The following is a 12,661-nucleotide window of genomic DNA, read 5'->3' as shown; positions in this document are numbered from 1 at the left end:
TATTTTAGCGGAGTGCACTCTTTGCTCTGTTATTAAAACGTGCAAGAATAGGAATATGAAATTATAACATACAAAGAGTCTATATCAAAACTACACGTCGTGTGGTTGAAAAGTATTTGGACAGCTTTTCCTGACGGCATAGGCTAAGAGTTTTGAGTAATAGTTAACTAGTTTTGAAACAAAAATTAACATCACAAGGGTTATCTAAAGCAAGTACTTGACAAGGATATGTAGCTAGTGAAGAGTGTCTAATCAAAACTTTTCATATATTTCTCTTGTTCTTTTCTTCTTTTTATTAAGGAAGAAGAATAATAATTGAATTAAAATAGGGCATGTTTCACCCTATTTTAACTCGGGTCACCAGCATGACACGCTAGAATAATTACCACTATACTACAACGACTTGATGTTTTAGGTTTTTAATTTATTTTATTTATCAGTTAATAATCTATGATTAAAATTATGTGATGTACATTTTCTATTATTAGTATGACAAAGATTATTCGTAAAGATTCGAGGAGAAAGGGGGTGCTAATCTAATTATGTTCAAGCTAAACTAAGGGTTTGATCCCCTCCACTATAACCAAAAACATGAAGAAAATAAATAAATCGAAGGGTTCTTAACCTAAAGCACCAAAATAAGTCAAAATTATCTCACTTATCCCATCAACAAATTTTTATTCCCACTAACTCAATTTAACATAAAAAAAATAATTTTACCCTCATTCAAATTAAACAGTTACATCATGTCTCTCTCATTCCTCCGATCTGCACACACACACACACACACATACACACTCTCCCCTCCCTCTCCCTCTCCGTACGTACAGATCACCGGTCCTCGCGATAAAGTGTTTCCATTTCACCAATGGCCAGAGGCTCGACGACGACGAGACCAAACACGGTGTTGTTTCTCACGCGCCATCCAAGGTCTCGTGGGCGCGATCCCTCAGCGTGGCCTCTAGCAGCTCCGACAACACTAACTACAATCGTCGGTCTGAGTTCAACTTCGACTCCCGCAACATGTCGAACTCGGCGGCCTTCTACTCCTTGCTGAGTCAGCTTCGGGCCAATGATCTGAGGGTGTTCGCCCTCTCTGAGCTCAAATCAGAGAGCTGCGGGTTCAGTCGGGCCTTGCTGATCGACGAGGGAGGGTTTAGGGTATTTGGCCCTCGAATTCCGGCTGAGACGGAAATGCACCGCTGTCATCTTCGTCCTCGGCAAGAGGGGTCTTGAGTTTGGATCCCTCAGCTGAACCCAAGGTCCGGCCCAATTTCTGAGTGGGTTTGCTCCCATTCAATGCCCAAAGCATTTTTTGGGTGCTGAAATCAAAATTTATTTTTTGTTTTTATTTTTTTTAATAAACTGTGGGTAGAGGCCGAGAAGGAAAGAAAAAAGAAAAAAAAAGTCTTATTATCTCTTAATAAAGGTTTATTACAAGATAATAAAAGGTTTTGAATTGACGTTATCTTCTCAGCTTCTTCCTCAATTAAAGTTTTATTTGTCTAATTTTAAGAAGATTAGTTCCCCTTCCCCCAAATAAACATTTATCCCCCCCCCCCCCCCCAATAAAGGTTTATGAGGGGGCAATAAATCTCTCCGGTGATCTATAGGATCTCTAATGACCTCTTTGGGGACCTTCGACAAGGTTTCATAAACTTTTATTGCCCCCCAATAAAGGGCAATATATAAAGGTTTATTGGAGGGGTAATAAACCTCTTCGGTCACCTATGAGATCTTCGACAAGATTTTCATAGAAGTCCGATGATCGGTGATTTGATTCCGGTGGCGGGTGACTCCAACGAAGTCTCCTACGACATCTCTCTCTCTCTCTCTCTCTCTCTCTCTCTCTCTCTCTGTAACAAAGGGGTGAGGGCAAAATAGCCTAAGAAAAAAAAACTTAATCGGGTATTAGAGTAGACTGAAGACCATATTAGAATCTTTATGGGTAAGTGAGAAAAAAAAATAAGTTTGTGGTGTAAGGAAAAAAAAAGTCTCTAAAATTAAGGTAAATGATCAAAAACTCGAAAACCATCTCCTAGCAGTATTAGTTCAATGATGGCCTTAGATCCTTGTAACTATATTGCGAAGTGCATGGAAGACCAAGGTTTTGAGAAATCTAAAAAAAAAAAAAAAAAGGTTTTGAGAAATCTTAATGTGGAAGGAAGGCCGAAGGCGTAGCTTTGCCAAAATACCCTTTTATTAATTCTCAGCATATTTCATCAAATTAATATCCAAATGCACCCTGAAACGTGGCAACATGAAAGTTTTGTTGACGTGATCAGCCTTGGCTAATTAAGAATATTATCAAAAATCCCAAAAGAAAATACCAACCCCCATTTTCCTCCCACAAAAATCTCTCCTCCCTTAGCTTTCTTTCCATTCCAAACTCTCATTCATTTTCTTATGCACTTAACAAAATCATCAATTTTTCCAGATCTGTCACATCTATCCTCTCTTTTTTTCTGCATTTTCCCTGCTCATTCCTCAAGGTTCATCTCACATAGGACAACAACATGGTACGCTTTCTCATTGAAATTTTATTATTTCATGTGACAAATTAAGATGATGAGGATGACTTTTAACAGAATTATGAAAATGGGTACTTACCAAATTATGAAACACAGGTACTAATGGGGTTAGGTCTGTTTATCGTTTTCCTTTCTTAATTATATGATGATAACACATAATCGATTTTCCATGATATAAATTTTATTGATCGATAGTGGCGGAACCAAGAATGTGTTCGTTGTTGCCTTGTTGGGGCATGATAAAGTAAAAGTGAGATGAAATATGGCCGGACATGCCTCAGCAGTCTGCCAGTCTCTTAGCTAAATAAGTAAATATACATTCTATCAAACGTTTTATTTTATAAAAAAATTGAGTGCATTCGGATCAAAATTCCATATATTTATAATTTCAGATTAATGGAAGGGAAAAATTAATTGTTGGAATGGAATGACCCCATTGATTTGTGGCTCCGGCTCTGTCACTCATATCAAAAAGCCGTAGGAAAGCTGACCCTCAACATTATCTTAGCTATGTAGGCATTTCAACGAACACCTTACCTTTACATGAGTTGTCGGGTGGATATATTGACTCCATTAGCTCCACCACGGCTGTGCCACTATGATCAATGTTAATGATCTTTGTAGCATAGTGATCTTAAAGTATTTATTCTTAATCTGAGTTCCCAAGCTCTAGGCTCCCTTCGATGTTGTTCCAAATTTATAAAGTTGTACGTTATTTAATTACTTGCTTATGTAGTTGTGTGGTGATCTGTTATTATGAAATTTACAAGTTATACATCCCCTGAAATTGCTGGGTACAGTCGAACTCCGCGTCTGGAATGGCTGTGCATGATGATTGTAAGCTCAAGTTCTTGGAACTGAAAGCGAAGAGGAACCACCGATTCATTGTGTTCAAGATTGAGGAGAAGATACAACAGGTGATTGTAGAGAAGCTTGGAGGTCCTGATGAAAGCTACGAGGACTTCACTAACTCCATACCTGCTGATGAGTGCCGCTATGCTGTCTATGATTTCGATTTCACAACCGATGAGAACTGCCAGAAAAGCAAAATCTTCTTCATTGCATGGTTAGTATATACGTAGACCATAGAAAGCATATGAACTATTGATTAGCAATCTATAAGCATACGCATATATGGGGTGTCATTATTTGACAATACTGAAGCGTTTTACCTGAATAAGCACAAATAAATGGTTTTATTAAAATTTTAAGTGCTTTTTTTAAAAGTACTTGAAAGCTTCTCCAACTCAAATTATACTTCTCCATAGCATGTCAAACATCTGATATGACTGAGAACATGTAATTTGTGACACATAGTTTATGAACAAAGCTACTCTTCAAACACTGGTGCATTATTCATAACTTGCTCACCCAAGCTAGACCATGTAATTGGCTGTTTTCTGTTGTATACAGGTCGCCTGATACGTCGAGGGTGAGAAGTAAGATGCTTTATGCAAGCTCCAAGGACAGATTCAAGAGGGAATTGGATGGCATTCAAGTGGAGTTGCAGGCAACAGATCCTAGTGAGATGAGTTTGGATATCATAAAAGGCCGAGCACTCTAAATCCTCATGTAGAGAATTCATTTATCCCTCACTGTCTTTATGTCACATGATGATCATCAAATTAAATTTTCTCAGTTAATTGTGACTGTGAGTGAGCTATTTTATACTGATTACTTGCTTTTCAGATCAGCTGTGGATTCAAATCTAAAATATTCGTTTGCTATGGCTTATGTGATCAGATTAATTTTTTTCTATTCTCTTACAAAACAAAAATCTTACTTATTTTGAAGTTGTGTTTAGTATGAATACAGTAGAAGTTAGAGCATCTAATCCCACATTAGCTAGGAATTCCAATATGCAGAATTATGGGCATGATCTTTTGCCATTGTCAGCATCCATGTTTCAGTTTGCTCTTCTAAGAAGGGAATGGAACACATAGGAAACGCACTAGAGAACACATGTATGTACAAAAGGGCCTCTATTGTTTTTTATTAGAACTCTGCCAATATTCATTTTCCCAAGCTTCCACTTGCCTAGTTGAGTTGGCTTTTCTCTCAAGAAAATCACGTAGAGCTTGAGGATCATATGGAGGAGGCAAAGAACATGGGATTTCATCACTAGGAGACATCACCATGGACTCCTTCATGAATTTCTTCCATGTGCCAGTTGCAGGGCATGCCATTGTTTCAGAACATAGTTCCGATGCGTTGGGAGGTATCGTCGGTTTGAATTTCAAGAGCTTTGCATATTCATTCAGTACATGAAACATGTAGTCATACACATAGTCCATCTTCAGATCTTCTTGTATGAAGTTGCTTGCTGCCTCCCCAATTGCCTCTGCCTGTCATATTTTTAGTAGATATCCCAGTTAGGTTATACAAATAAGACTACATGTTAAAGACCACCTAATACCAGAGCAAATCAGACTGTACGTATAATGACAAACAATGGGACGAGGGACTAAAATTCACCTTATTCGTGTGATTATTGCCCCATTCCACAGCAAATTTGAGAGAAGTGCACTTGCTGTTGTCCCTAATGGGCCAATAGTGCTCCAATGGTAGCATGCCTCTCATGTAGAAATCGTAATAACGAGGGTTTACATATAAGGTCATAGAATCACATGCCAGTATGTATTTTTCACTCACAGACCATGCCCATCCCTCTACATAAATTTTGTATCTGCACAAACCGAAGTTCTCTGTATATCAGTTAGTTGAAGTGGGAAACAAGGTAAAAGATTAAAATTGTCAAGATGAAATTTCAAAATAAATTTTAAAAGCTACCTGTGCTTGCATTGATCTTCTAAGCTGGACTGCTTGTACCCTTCTTTGGATTCTTTCTCCCAATTCTGAAGTTCAGTAAACAATCTATCATTTGGTGTTTAAAATTAAAAGCCAAGAAAATTACAGTCATATGTGATTAGATATAATTGGGGAAGTTAATATATACCTGTATGTATAAGAGTGTATTCCAGTCATTTTGGTCTGAAACATTGCATTTGAGAAGGTCTTTCCTGGTTGGAGCCACATTTGGGTTACCTTTCCAGTAAGCATAGGGCACCCTATCCTTCCACTTCGTTCTTTTATTGCCTTCCTTTATGCTTGGCAATAAGTTTTTCCATGGCTTTATATTGGTCTCAGCCCTATCAAAATTTAAAACTTTAGCTCAAATTTTAATTTCAATTAAAAATCTTAAATTGATCCTTCCAAATCCCTCTTTTTTCGCATGTGTGAGAGCGTTCGAACATAACTAAATGTTTGAACACCCTCTGACATACAAATTGTGAGATATGTAAAATCTTTCGAACACTCATAATTCAATGGACGAACACCCTATCATATCATGCATTGAAAACCCCTCATTAGAAAATTTCAGTTATATTTTAATTAGATCTAACATTGTCCCCTAAATTTAAATGGACAAAGTAAAACGAAGAAACAGAAATTAAGGGACTTCACATGCAAACATATAGTGTAAGACAGAAGCAATTACCAGCCCCAAAAAGACCAATCTGGGAACACAATGTCCAAGCTGGCCTCATCAGCACAGTATCGGAAAACAGGCGGCGGGCCTACATTTGGTCCCTGAAAGTCTTTTGATCGGACCACAGGCCGATCATCACAGTCGAACATGATCTCCAAGTCAGGCAATCTACCAGGGTATACCCTTAGAAGCTGCAAAATACCCCATAATGTAAACATGTCCCTAGTTTGTATGGACTGCCTATACTTCTCTAGGTAGGCCTTGCCGTCCACAATCACGAGCCTAAAATGTGCGGTCCTGTGCGCCCGCTCCACCATGTCCCTCGTGATTCCCGTCTCTCTCCATGGCCGTAGATCTTCGTGGATCCATCGGAAGTATGATGGGCATGTGACATTTGATGGAAGGTTAGGACTTATAGGGTTGTATTTGCTAGGGTAGGTTCTTGGACAAGTTTGTGTCACATTAATTCCAGTGGCACATTGGAGTGGGAATTCAATGGTTCTGGGTATTGTTGTTGGTGTTGGGATTGATTTGTTAGAAGAGGCACCTGAAAATAAAAACTGAAAAGAGCAAACTCATGAAAGATATATTCTAGTATTAAAGATACAAAGTTTATATGCAATGCAAGTTATGATTTCAGTGGTAGCTACTTCAACAATTTTTCTGATGAACTATTGAGTATTCTTAAAAATTTATTATGCGCATTCGTAGTTTTTCTAACCCTAAAAAAAATATATCAATAAAATAAAATAAAAAAGAACATTGCTAGTTAGACCACATTTCTGATCGATGAGTGATGTGATCATCGATCTCTCTAGCTGATAGAGGTCGAAGCAGGTGGATCTCACAATTGATCCCGCTTGTACATATGAATTCACGCTTTATTAGAAAGATGGTCATGAAGGTGACTAGCAAAAGTGGTCGAAAGAGTAAAAATTCGAGTTAAAAACATAATGGCAGAAGCTAGACTAATGGATTGCATATACTGAAACTTCATAGGAGTTTAACTAAACTTACAGAGTCAATATCAACACTCCAGCCGGCAAATACCAGTCCAGCAACAAAGAAGAACAACAAGAACAAGAAGGCTACAGACGTAAATGTCCCGCTCCTCTTCTTCGGCGGCTGCCAACTTGAGCCTGCAAAATGCCTATGCAATCCTGACCCGTTCAAGAAATCATACAAATGATTCGCATTGTTCCTCTTCATCTCTATGCATGCAGATTGATTTGCTGCTAGGTAGCCTCCCCTAACAAAACCTCAATACTACCCTTGCTGAGTTTCTTGTTTATGGATATACGAGTCCCAGTCTCTGTGGACTTGAAAGTCCTATTGGCATGGAAATGATATATAACGAATGTAGTCATTTTTAAACGCACATTTGAAATCTGTGGTTTCTTACTTTGAAAGGTTCATTCACGTTTTCTGCCCACAATATGCTCCATAATCAAATGCAGGATTCCTTCTATAACGAACAAAAGTCTTCCCCTAGCTAGTCCAAGTCTTGGCCAAACAGGCCAAACAGGCCAAAACAACTTGCGTCTTTCTTCAAATATTGGAAATGGGACAGTACTACGTTATGTCAAATTTCCAATGTACCCTTGTCTGCATCTCACAAGCATCTTAAGTTAGTTGTTACAAAAGAGGGCAACTTTGTCTTTTCATTGTCCTAGCTAGGCTGCTAGGTAGTCTTTGTTTGAGTGGGAGGATTAGGCACTTCCCAGTAAACAAGGCTACATTAGCAGCAATTGCTTTAGATTTTTGGGATGAAACAAAGTCAATGGTGAGAGTAAGTTTAATGATCTGAGAAGTTTATCTTTCCGCAAATTCATTCAGGAGCCATACTTGAACAGAGAAAATCACATGGTTACTAGTTTAGTAGGGATTAATAAATCACATGGTTTTTGCATCGTTAGCGTGTGATAACAATTGTAACAAGCTTCATTAAGAGTTACAAGGAACGATCAACGTGTTAAGAACGGCCTAGTTAGTTGAGGGTGAAAACTAATGACGGTTAAAGTGAGCCTTGCATAGAAAAGTTGAGTTACGGTCACATAATTAATGACACTATCCATGCTGTTCAGCGTGAAATGAAGATGGTGAAAAAAGTGAAATCATATGGTGGGGTGCCAAAGCAAATTGTAAGGGAAGAGTAACAAATGTCATCTTCCTTATTCTCTTATTGGATACTCCAGCTTATGCTCCACCCTATAGGGATGTCTTGCTGTGTTTCCTTCCTCCCACCATGGCGGTCAACGCTTCATAGCCTCTTAGAGACGGGCGTGAATGCACCCGTCCCTCATATGTGCCGGATCTATAAAGATTAGTGAATCACACACCAATTATGCGAGAGGGAGTACCGTTGCACCCATCACACAGAAATGTTTCTCCAACTTGTGTGCAATTACTGGAAGGTTGGACTCGTGGGTTTAGAGTTAGGCTTGCCATCACAACTAATGCCGTGCAACTTACTCTTCAGTTAAGAAGTCAACAACTATTAAAGTGAAGTTCATATGACCAAGGAAGATAAGAGTAACAAGTACGTAACCTGTAAAACAATCCATTGAATTTCAGTGAACCATTTCGCATCCATGGCAGAGACTATGCAAACTCCATTGCTTCTTTGGCTCACCCTAGGCACTCACATTAGGGAGGCCAATAACCAATCTTCTGGTGCGTTAATTACTCCTGGAGTTGACAAGAATATCATTAATTATATGTTAAGAGCTCAAGGCGGAGAAAGATACAGATTTAAGGTCTCATTCTTCTAATTTTTCTTGCCTGTTCGAACAATTCATCTAACAACTGCTATTCGAGTGTTTTACAATCAATCACAAGATGGCTAGCTAGAGAATCAAACTCCACGTGTCCACTGGAAGGGCAGCAAGAAAATTCACACTGCGCGTTAATACCAATTCGCACTAGAAAGCGTGAGAGTGTTGACTGTGAATCTGTCATCGAACATGTTTCCAGAAAGATGTGTCAGTTGTGCAGCAACATGCTTTTGAAGGCAGAGACAGGTGAAGCAATGACATTTTCTTAGTTGGTGACTTGGACCCTTCGCTCATAAGTTCTTATGATACCCTTATCCTCAAAGCTGCTAGAAACCCTTTAAGCCACATCAGTATCCTGAAACTGCAAGCTTAAAAATATTAACCCCAGCTAATACTCGATTACCATTTAAATTTCAGTTTAAAGATCACAACATGCGACAGCCATTACTAATTGTGGATAATGATTGAGCAGTAAATAACTAACCTCACTCTCCCATAGCAGAGAATGCCTCCAAATCTGGGGGCTTCAATAGCCAATTACTAAAGGTATGTCTTCTTTTTAGAACTTTTGACATTGCATTGTATTCATGTGCCCTTTCCTGCATGAGGATACCAGGTCTAAATAGTTAATAGATGACAAGTGATAGCCACTAATTCACACCTTGCTATAGTTAGCTAAGAAACTCTTCTTTCTTCACTCTTTTTTGGCTGTTTCAGAATACGATAGACAACAGTGTAGATGACCACATAATTAACTCAAAATTATCACATAAAATTGAGCAAGATGTAATTCATAGACATCCGATATTTCTTTGAACATTAGTTCTTTTTGTTTTGTTTTATAATTAGACACTGATTCTACTCAGAGCAACAACAAAGCTTCCACAAACAATTACAAGCAAACTATAATGTCTACACCTAAAGCTCTTACACTTGCTCAGTATAAACCAGTACCACAACTTAGCTGTTACATTTTCTAATGTCATAAATTGTAGTCATTTATATTCTAAACAAATTCCCATAATTACTGCATTGCCCACATAAATGAAACTTGATCAAAAGAAGTTTGCAAAATTCAGAATACTGATTCTACCTTAATTTCTCGATACGACATCTCATTGACATGGATTTTGGTGGGGCATTCATTCCTTAGGGACAAGAAAATCTCCAAAAGCCGTTTTCTGTCAAATAGTAAGCAGAATTTGTCAATGACAGAAAGTGCGCATAAATAATTTAGTTTGGATCATAATTGTCCCCCTACTTGCATATAGGGGATTCAGTAGACGGACTGCGTGCTCCTTTTGCAGCGCCTTGCTTTCTTCCTATGGTTCCAAGAATGACTTCATGCAAACCAGACTTATTCCAACATATTGAATACCTGTGAATCAAATCATGAATAAATCAATGGTAACCAAACAGTTACAGGATGACTTTGCATTCAGAATATATCAAATTAACTAACAAAATACCCGCATGTTATAGTGATCAAAGCGGTCTCAGAATGTTGAAATTCCTTTGGTGGCATTGGAGCTTCCCAGAGTAGTGGCTGCCATTGGCATTAGCATAGACATTTATAATAACCTGGACATTTTCAATATCACAGAGTAGACACTTCACAGACCTGGTTCACCTGAAAGGGACTGATCAGCTCGCTTGATAATGGTAGGACACGATCATGCAAAGCTTGTTTCAGACAATCAGCCACAAGAACCTTTTCGGAGTTGATAGGGGATTGTCCAACAGTAATGGAAGAAAGGTATACAGGTTGAAGAAAGAAGGAAAGCAAAGCTCCTGAAATAAGAATACAAACTATCTCATTCACTTGTAGCTAATAGTGCAACCATTCAAGTTCTGTGAGTATAACAAGCATAAGTGCACTGTACACTATATGAAGTGCAAGCATGCCCGATCCAAGACAAATCATGTATTTTACAGCATTCAGTTCAAAAGAATTTTACAACAAAAGTGTCGATTACTGGGGACTGACTGATGAAGTACACGATAGATCAAAGGACGAACCTTGAACTCCAACAACATTCCAACGGGCTATCTTGTCAGAGCAGCTAACTGATAATGTAGTATCACCACGACCAGGCTTTCTTTGAACCGTGCCAATTAGTTGTGAAGCATCACCTGAAAAAACATATCACATGCAGACGCTCCGTGACTAAGACTCATGTCAAGGGTAACGATTCCTTTCACAAAAGAAAGTAATGACATTCATTATAGGCATAAACTGTTTTCCAGCAAAGTATTTACAGAAGCAAAACGAGGACAAGTTCGAAAATCCTTTACCATTATTCTCAATCAAAGCCTCCTCATTTATGGACTCATTAAGCTCCTCCAGTAATGAACCCCTCCGCTAGGTGAGATATTTTTCGGGGGAGACATCAATGAACTTGGTGAAGCAATCCCACCTGCAAGGAACAACAATTAGTACAATCACCCTAAAAAAAAAAAAAAACAAACAAACGAGAGAAAGCTCATTCTTTTTCCTACTTACTAGCCAAAACTTACAAGGTAGTTGCGATATATACATGTGCAATTTCCAACCCTTCCTCATTGTGTATTTTCCGTGCCCATCATCAGGGTCCAATTCAAAAATAAACTTTTTCACATCATCGCTTCGCAACTGTTTGCTTCCATTGTTATCTCTTTGCCTACTATAAATTTGAGAAAGACATTGTATCTGTGCATAGAAGAAACTAGCACCACGCAACCCACACACATCAACCACCACCACCACCACCACACATTACAACAACTAATAAAATAACGCCGACACAGTAATTCACAAAAATAGGAATGAATTGAACGTGAAGGGACCTGATTAAAGCGCGGCGAGCGATGACCTCGGCGTGGGAATCGTTGACGATATCGCCGTGGGGGCTGAGGAGTGAACGGCCGACGCATTTGGTTCCGGTTCCCAATGCCACAACTTGCAATTCTGATCAGCAATTCAAAATCAATGATGCAGAGAGAGTGTTTGGTTTCAATAAAAGCGGAAGAGAAAAAGGAAAAGAGAGGACCTTGAAGAGGAGAGGAGAGGAGGAAGGCGGCCAAGACGGTGACTTCGCGGCCCTGGGGCTTCCCTTTCTTAGGGAGCGAGTTGTAGACTGAGAGCACCTTGTCTGAGACTTTGTGTCCCCAGTCTGAGTCTGGAGAAGAAGGACGAAACGACGGCGTTTCGAAGCAGCGAGGCGACGTCATGCTTTAGTGCTGGTGGGGGAGTAGGGGGGGTCGGTGAGAAGCTCCGGCGGGGTTCTTCCCGTTTTAGGGTCTGGAATCAGTTAAATGGGCCAGAACTTCTAGTCTATTGAGTCCACCTTTGCTTAGGTGGTCGAATCACGACCGTTCAAACCCCGTTACTTGTAGACTAACTTGTGATTAGGTTAAACTGGTTATCGAATTAGTTGAGTCCTGAGTCCATGCATTCATATTGTAGACTATCCTAGAACCAAAACAAGTAATAGATAGTCTAGGCAGAATTGTGATTAGCTCAAGAAATGAAGAAATATGTGAATCGAATTTAAGATTAAACTAGGTTGGATTTAGTTATCTTCTCCAACATAACAAAATAAAAAAGTAGAGTAAGACAACCCAAGAAAATACTTTGACGGCTACATAGAAATATAGACGTCATTGAACATTGAATGTGAGTCCGAGTTTATTTTTGGATATTATTATACTTACTACTTTAGTAGGTCGAATATGCAAAAAAAAATAATTCAGTCTCGCGCAATAGAGGCATGCAAGATGTGTTTAGGGAAAAAACCAACCTCGATAAACAACCAACTTTTTTTTTTATACGAAAAGACTATGAATTAAAGGTGGAAGCCTCTAGAGCATCCTGAGTTTACAACATC

General features: G+C 38.9%; 3 protein-coding genes across 5 annotated transcripts; 1 reads left to right on the top strand and 2 right to left on the bottom strand.

Annotated features, from left to right (window-relative positions):
- Nucleotides 1-2,320: 2,320 nt before the first annotated feature.
- Nucleotides 2,321-4,258, top strand: LOC112181483 (actin-depolymerizing factor 10). Of its 3 annotated transcripts, none has more exons than XM_024319843.2 (3): nucleotides 2,321-2,519; nucleotides 3,332-3,597; nucleotides 3,945-4,258. In XM_024319843.2, exons 1-3 carry the CDS (start codon nucleotides 2,517-2,519, stop codon nucleotides 4,093-4,095), a joined length of 420 nt encoding a protein of 139 aa, XP_024175611.1. In that variant the 5' UTR covers nucleotides 2,321-2,516; the 3' UTR covers nucleotides 4,096-4,258. The 3 variants fall into 3 exon arrangements, with proteins under 3 accessions (XP_024175611.1, XP_040372799.1, XP_024175610.1); XM_040516865.1 differs by lacking the exon at nucleotides 2,321-2,519 and adding an exon at nucleotides 2,726-2,839; XM_024319842.2 differs by lacking the exon at nucleotides 2,321-2,519 and adding an exon at nucleotides 2,863-3,238.
- A 36-nt stretch (nucleotides 4,259-4,294) lies between these two features.
- Nucleotides 4,295-7,600, bottom strand: LOC112181482 (O-glucosyltransferase rumi homolog). Its single transcript, XM_024319840.2, has 6 exons — nucleotides 7,039-7,600; nucleotides 6,031-6,581; nucleotides 5,488-5,680; nucleotides 5,322-5,386; nucleotides 5,007-5,217; nucleotides 4,295-4,876 (listed from the first exon to the last, which is right to left on the bottom strand). Exons 1-6 carry the CDS (start codon nucleotides 7,228-7,230, stop codon nucleotides 4,514-4,516), a joined length of 1,575 nt encoding a protein of 524 aa, XP_024175608.1. The 5' UTR covers nucleotides 7,231-7,600; the 3' UTR covers nucleotides 4,295-4,513.
- A 1,123-nt stretch (nucleotides 7,601-8,723) lies between these two features.
- LOC112168121 (tRNA-specific adenosine deaminase TAD1) lies at nucleotides 8,724-12,304 on the bottom strand. Its single transcript, XM_024305243.2, has 11 exons — nucleotides 11,825-12,304; nucleotides 11,622-11,742; nucleotides 11,299-11,500; nucleotides 11,091-11,157; nucleotides 10,815-10,928; nucleotides 10,417-10,586; nucleotides 10,265-10,341; nucleotides 10,057-10,173; nucleotides 9,889-9,976; nucleotides 9,280-9,394; nucleotides 8,724-9,156 (listed from the first exon to the last, which is right to left on the bottom strand). Exons 1-10 carry the CDS (start codon nucleotides 12,003-12,005, stop codon nucleotides 9,281-9,283), a joined length of 1,251 nt encoding a protein of 416 aa, XP_024161011.1. The 5' UTR covers nucleotides 12,006-12,304; the 3' UTR covers nucleotides 8,724-9,156; nucleotide 9,280.
- Between the last annotated feature and the right edge of the window lie 357 nt (nucleotides 12,305-12,661).

Source organism: Rosa chinensis, chromosome 1, assembly GCF_002994745.2.
Source record: "Rosa chinensis cultivar Old Blush chromosome 1, RchiOBHm-V2, whole genome shotgun sequence".
NCBI lineage: Eukaryota > Viridiplantae > Streptophyta > Magnoliopsida > Rosales > Rosaceae > Rosa > Rosa chinensis.
This window is presented reverse-complemented; position numbering and strand designations above follow the sequence as displayed.

Coding starts and splice junctions, on each gene's coding strand:
- LOC112181483 (XM_024319842.2), top strand. CDS start 3,215: ATGTTGTTCCAAATTTATAAAGTT. Junction 3,239..3,331: donor TGTTCCAAATTTATAAAGTT/GTACGTTATTTA, acceptor TGCTGGGTACAG/TCGAACTCCGCGTCTGGAAT. Junction 3,598..3,944: donor AAAATCTTCTTCATTGCATG/GTTAGTATATAC, acceptor TGTTGTATACAG/GTCGCCTGATACGTCGAGGG.
- LOC112181482 (XM_024319840.2), bottom strand. CDS start 7,230: ATGAAGAGGAACAATGCGAATCATTTGTATGATTTCTTGAACGGGTCA. Junction 5,681..6,030: donor GATTGGTCTTTTTGGGGCTG/GTAATTGCTTCT, acceptor AAATTTTGATAG/GGCTGAGACCAATATAAAGC. Junction 5,218..5,321: donor GAAGATCAATGCAAGCACAG/GTAGCTTTTAAA, acceptor CGGTTTGTGCAG/ATACAAAATTTATGTAGAGG.
- LOC112168121 (XM_024305243.2), bottom strand. CDS start 12,005: ATGACGTCGCCTCGCTGCTTCGAAACGCCGTCGTTTCGTCCTTCTTCT. Junction 11,158..11,298: donor TACCTTGTAAGTTTTGGCTA/GTAAGTAGGAAA, acceptor TATCTCACCTAG/CGGAGGGGTTCATTACTGGA. Junction 10,342..10,416: donor GTCCCTTTCAGGTGAACCAG/GTCTGTGAAGTG, acceptor TGCCAATGGCAG/CCACTACTCTGGGAAGCTCC.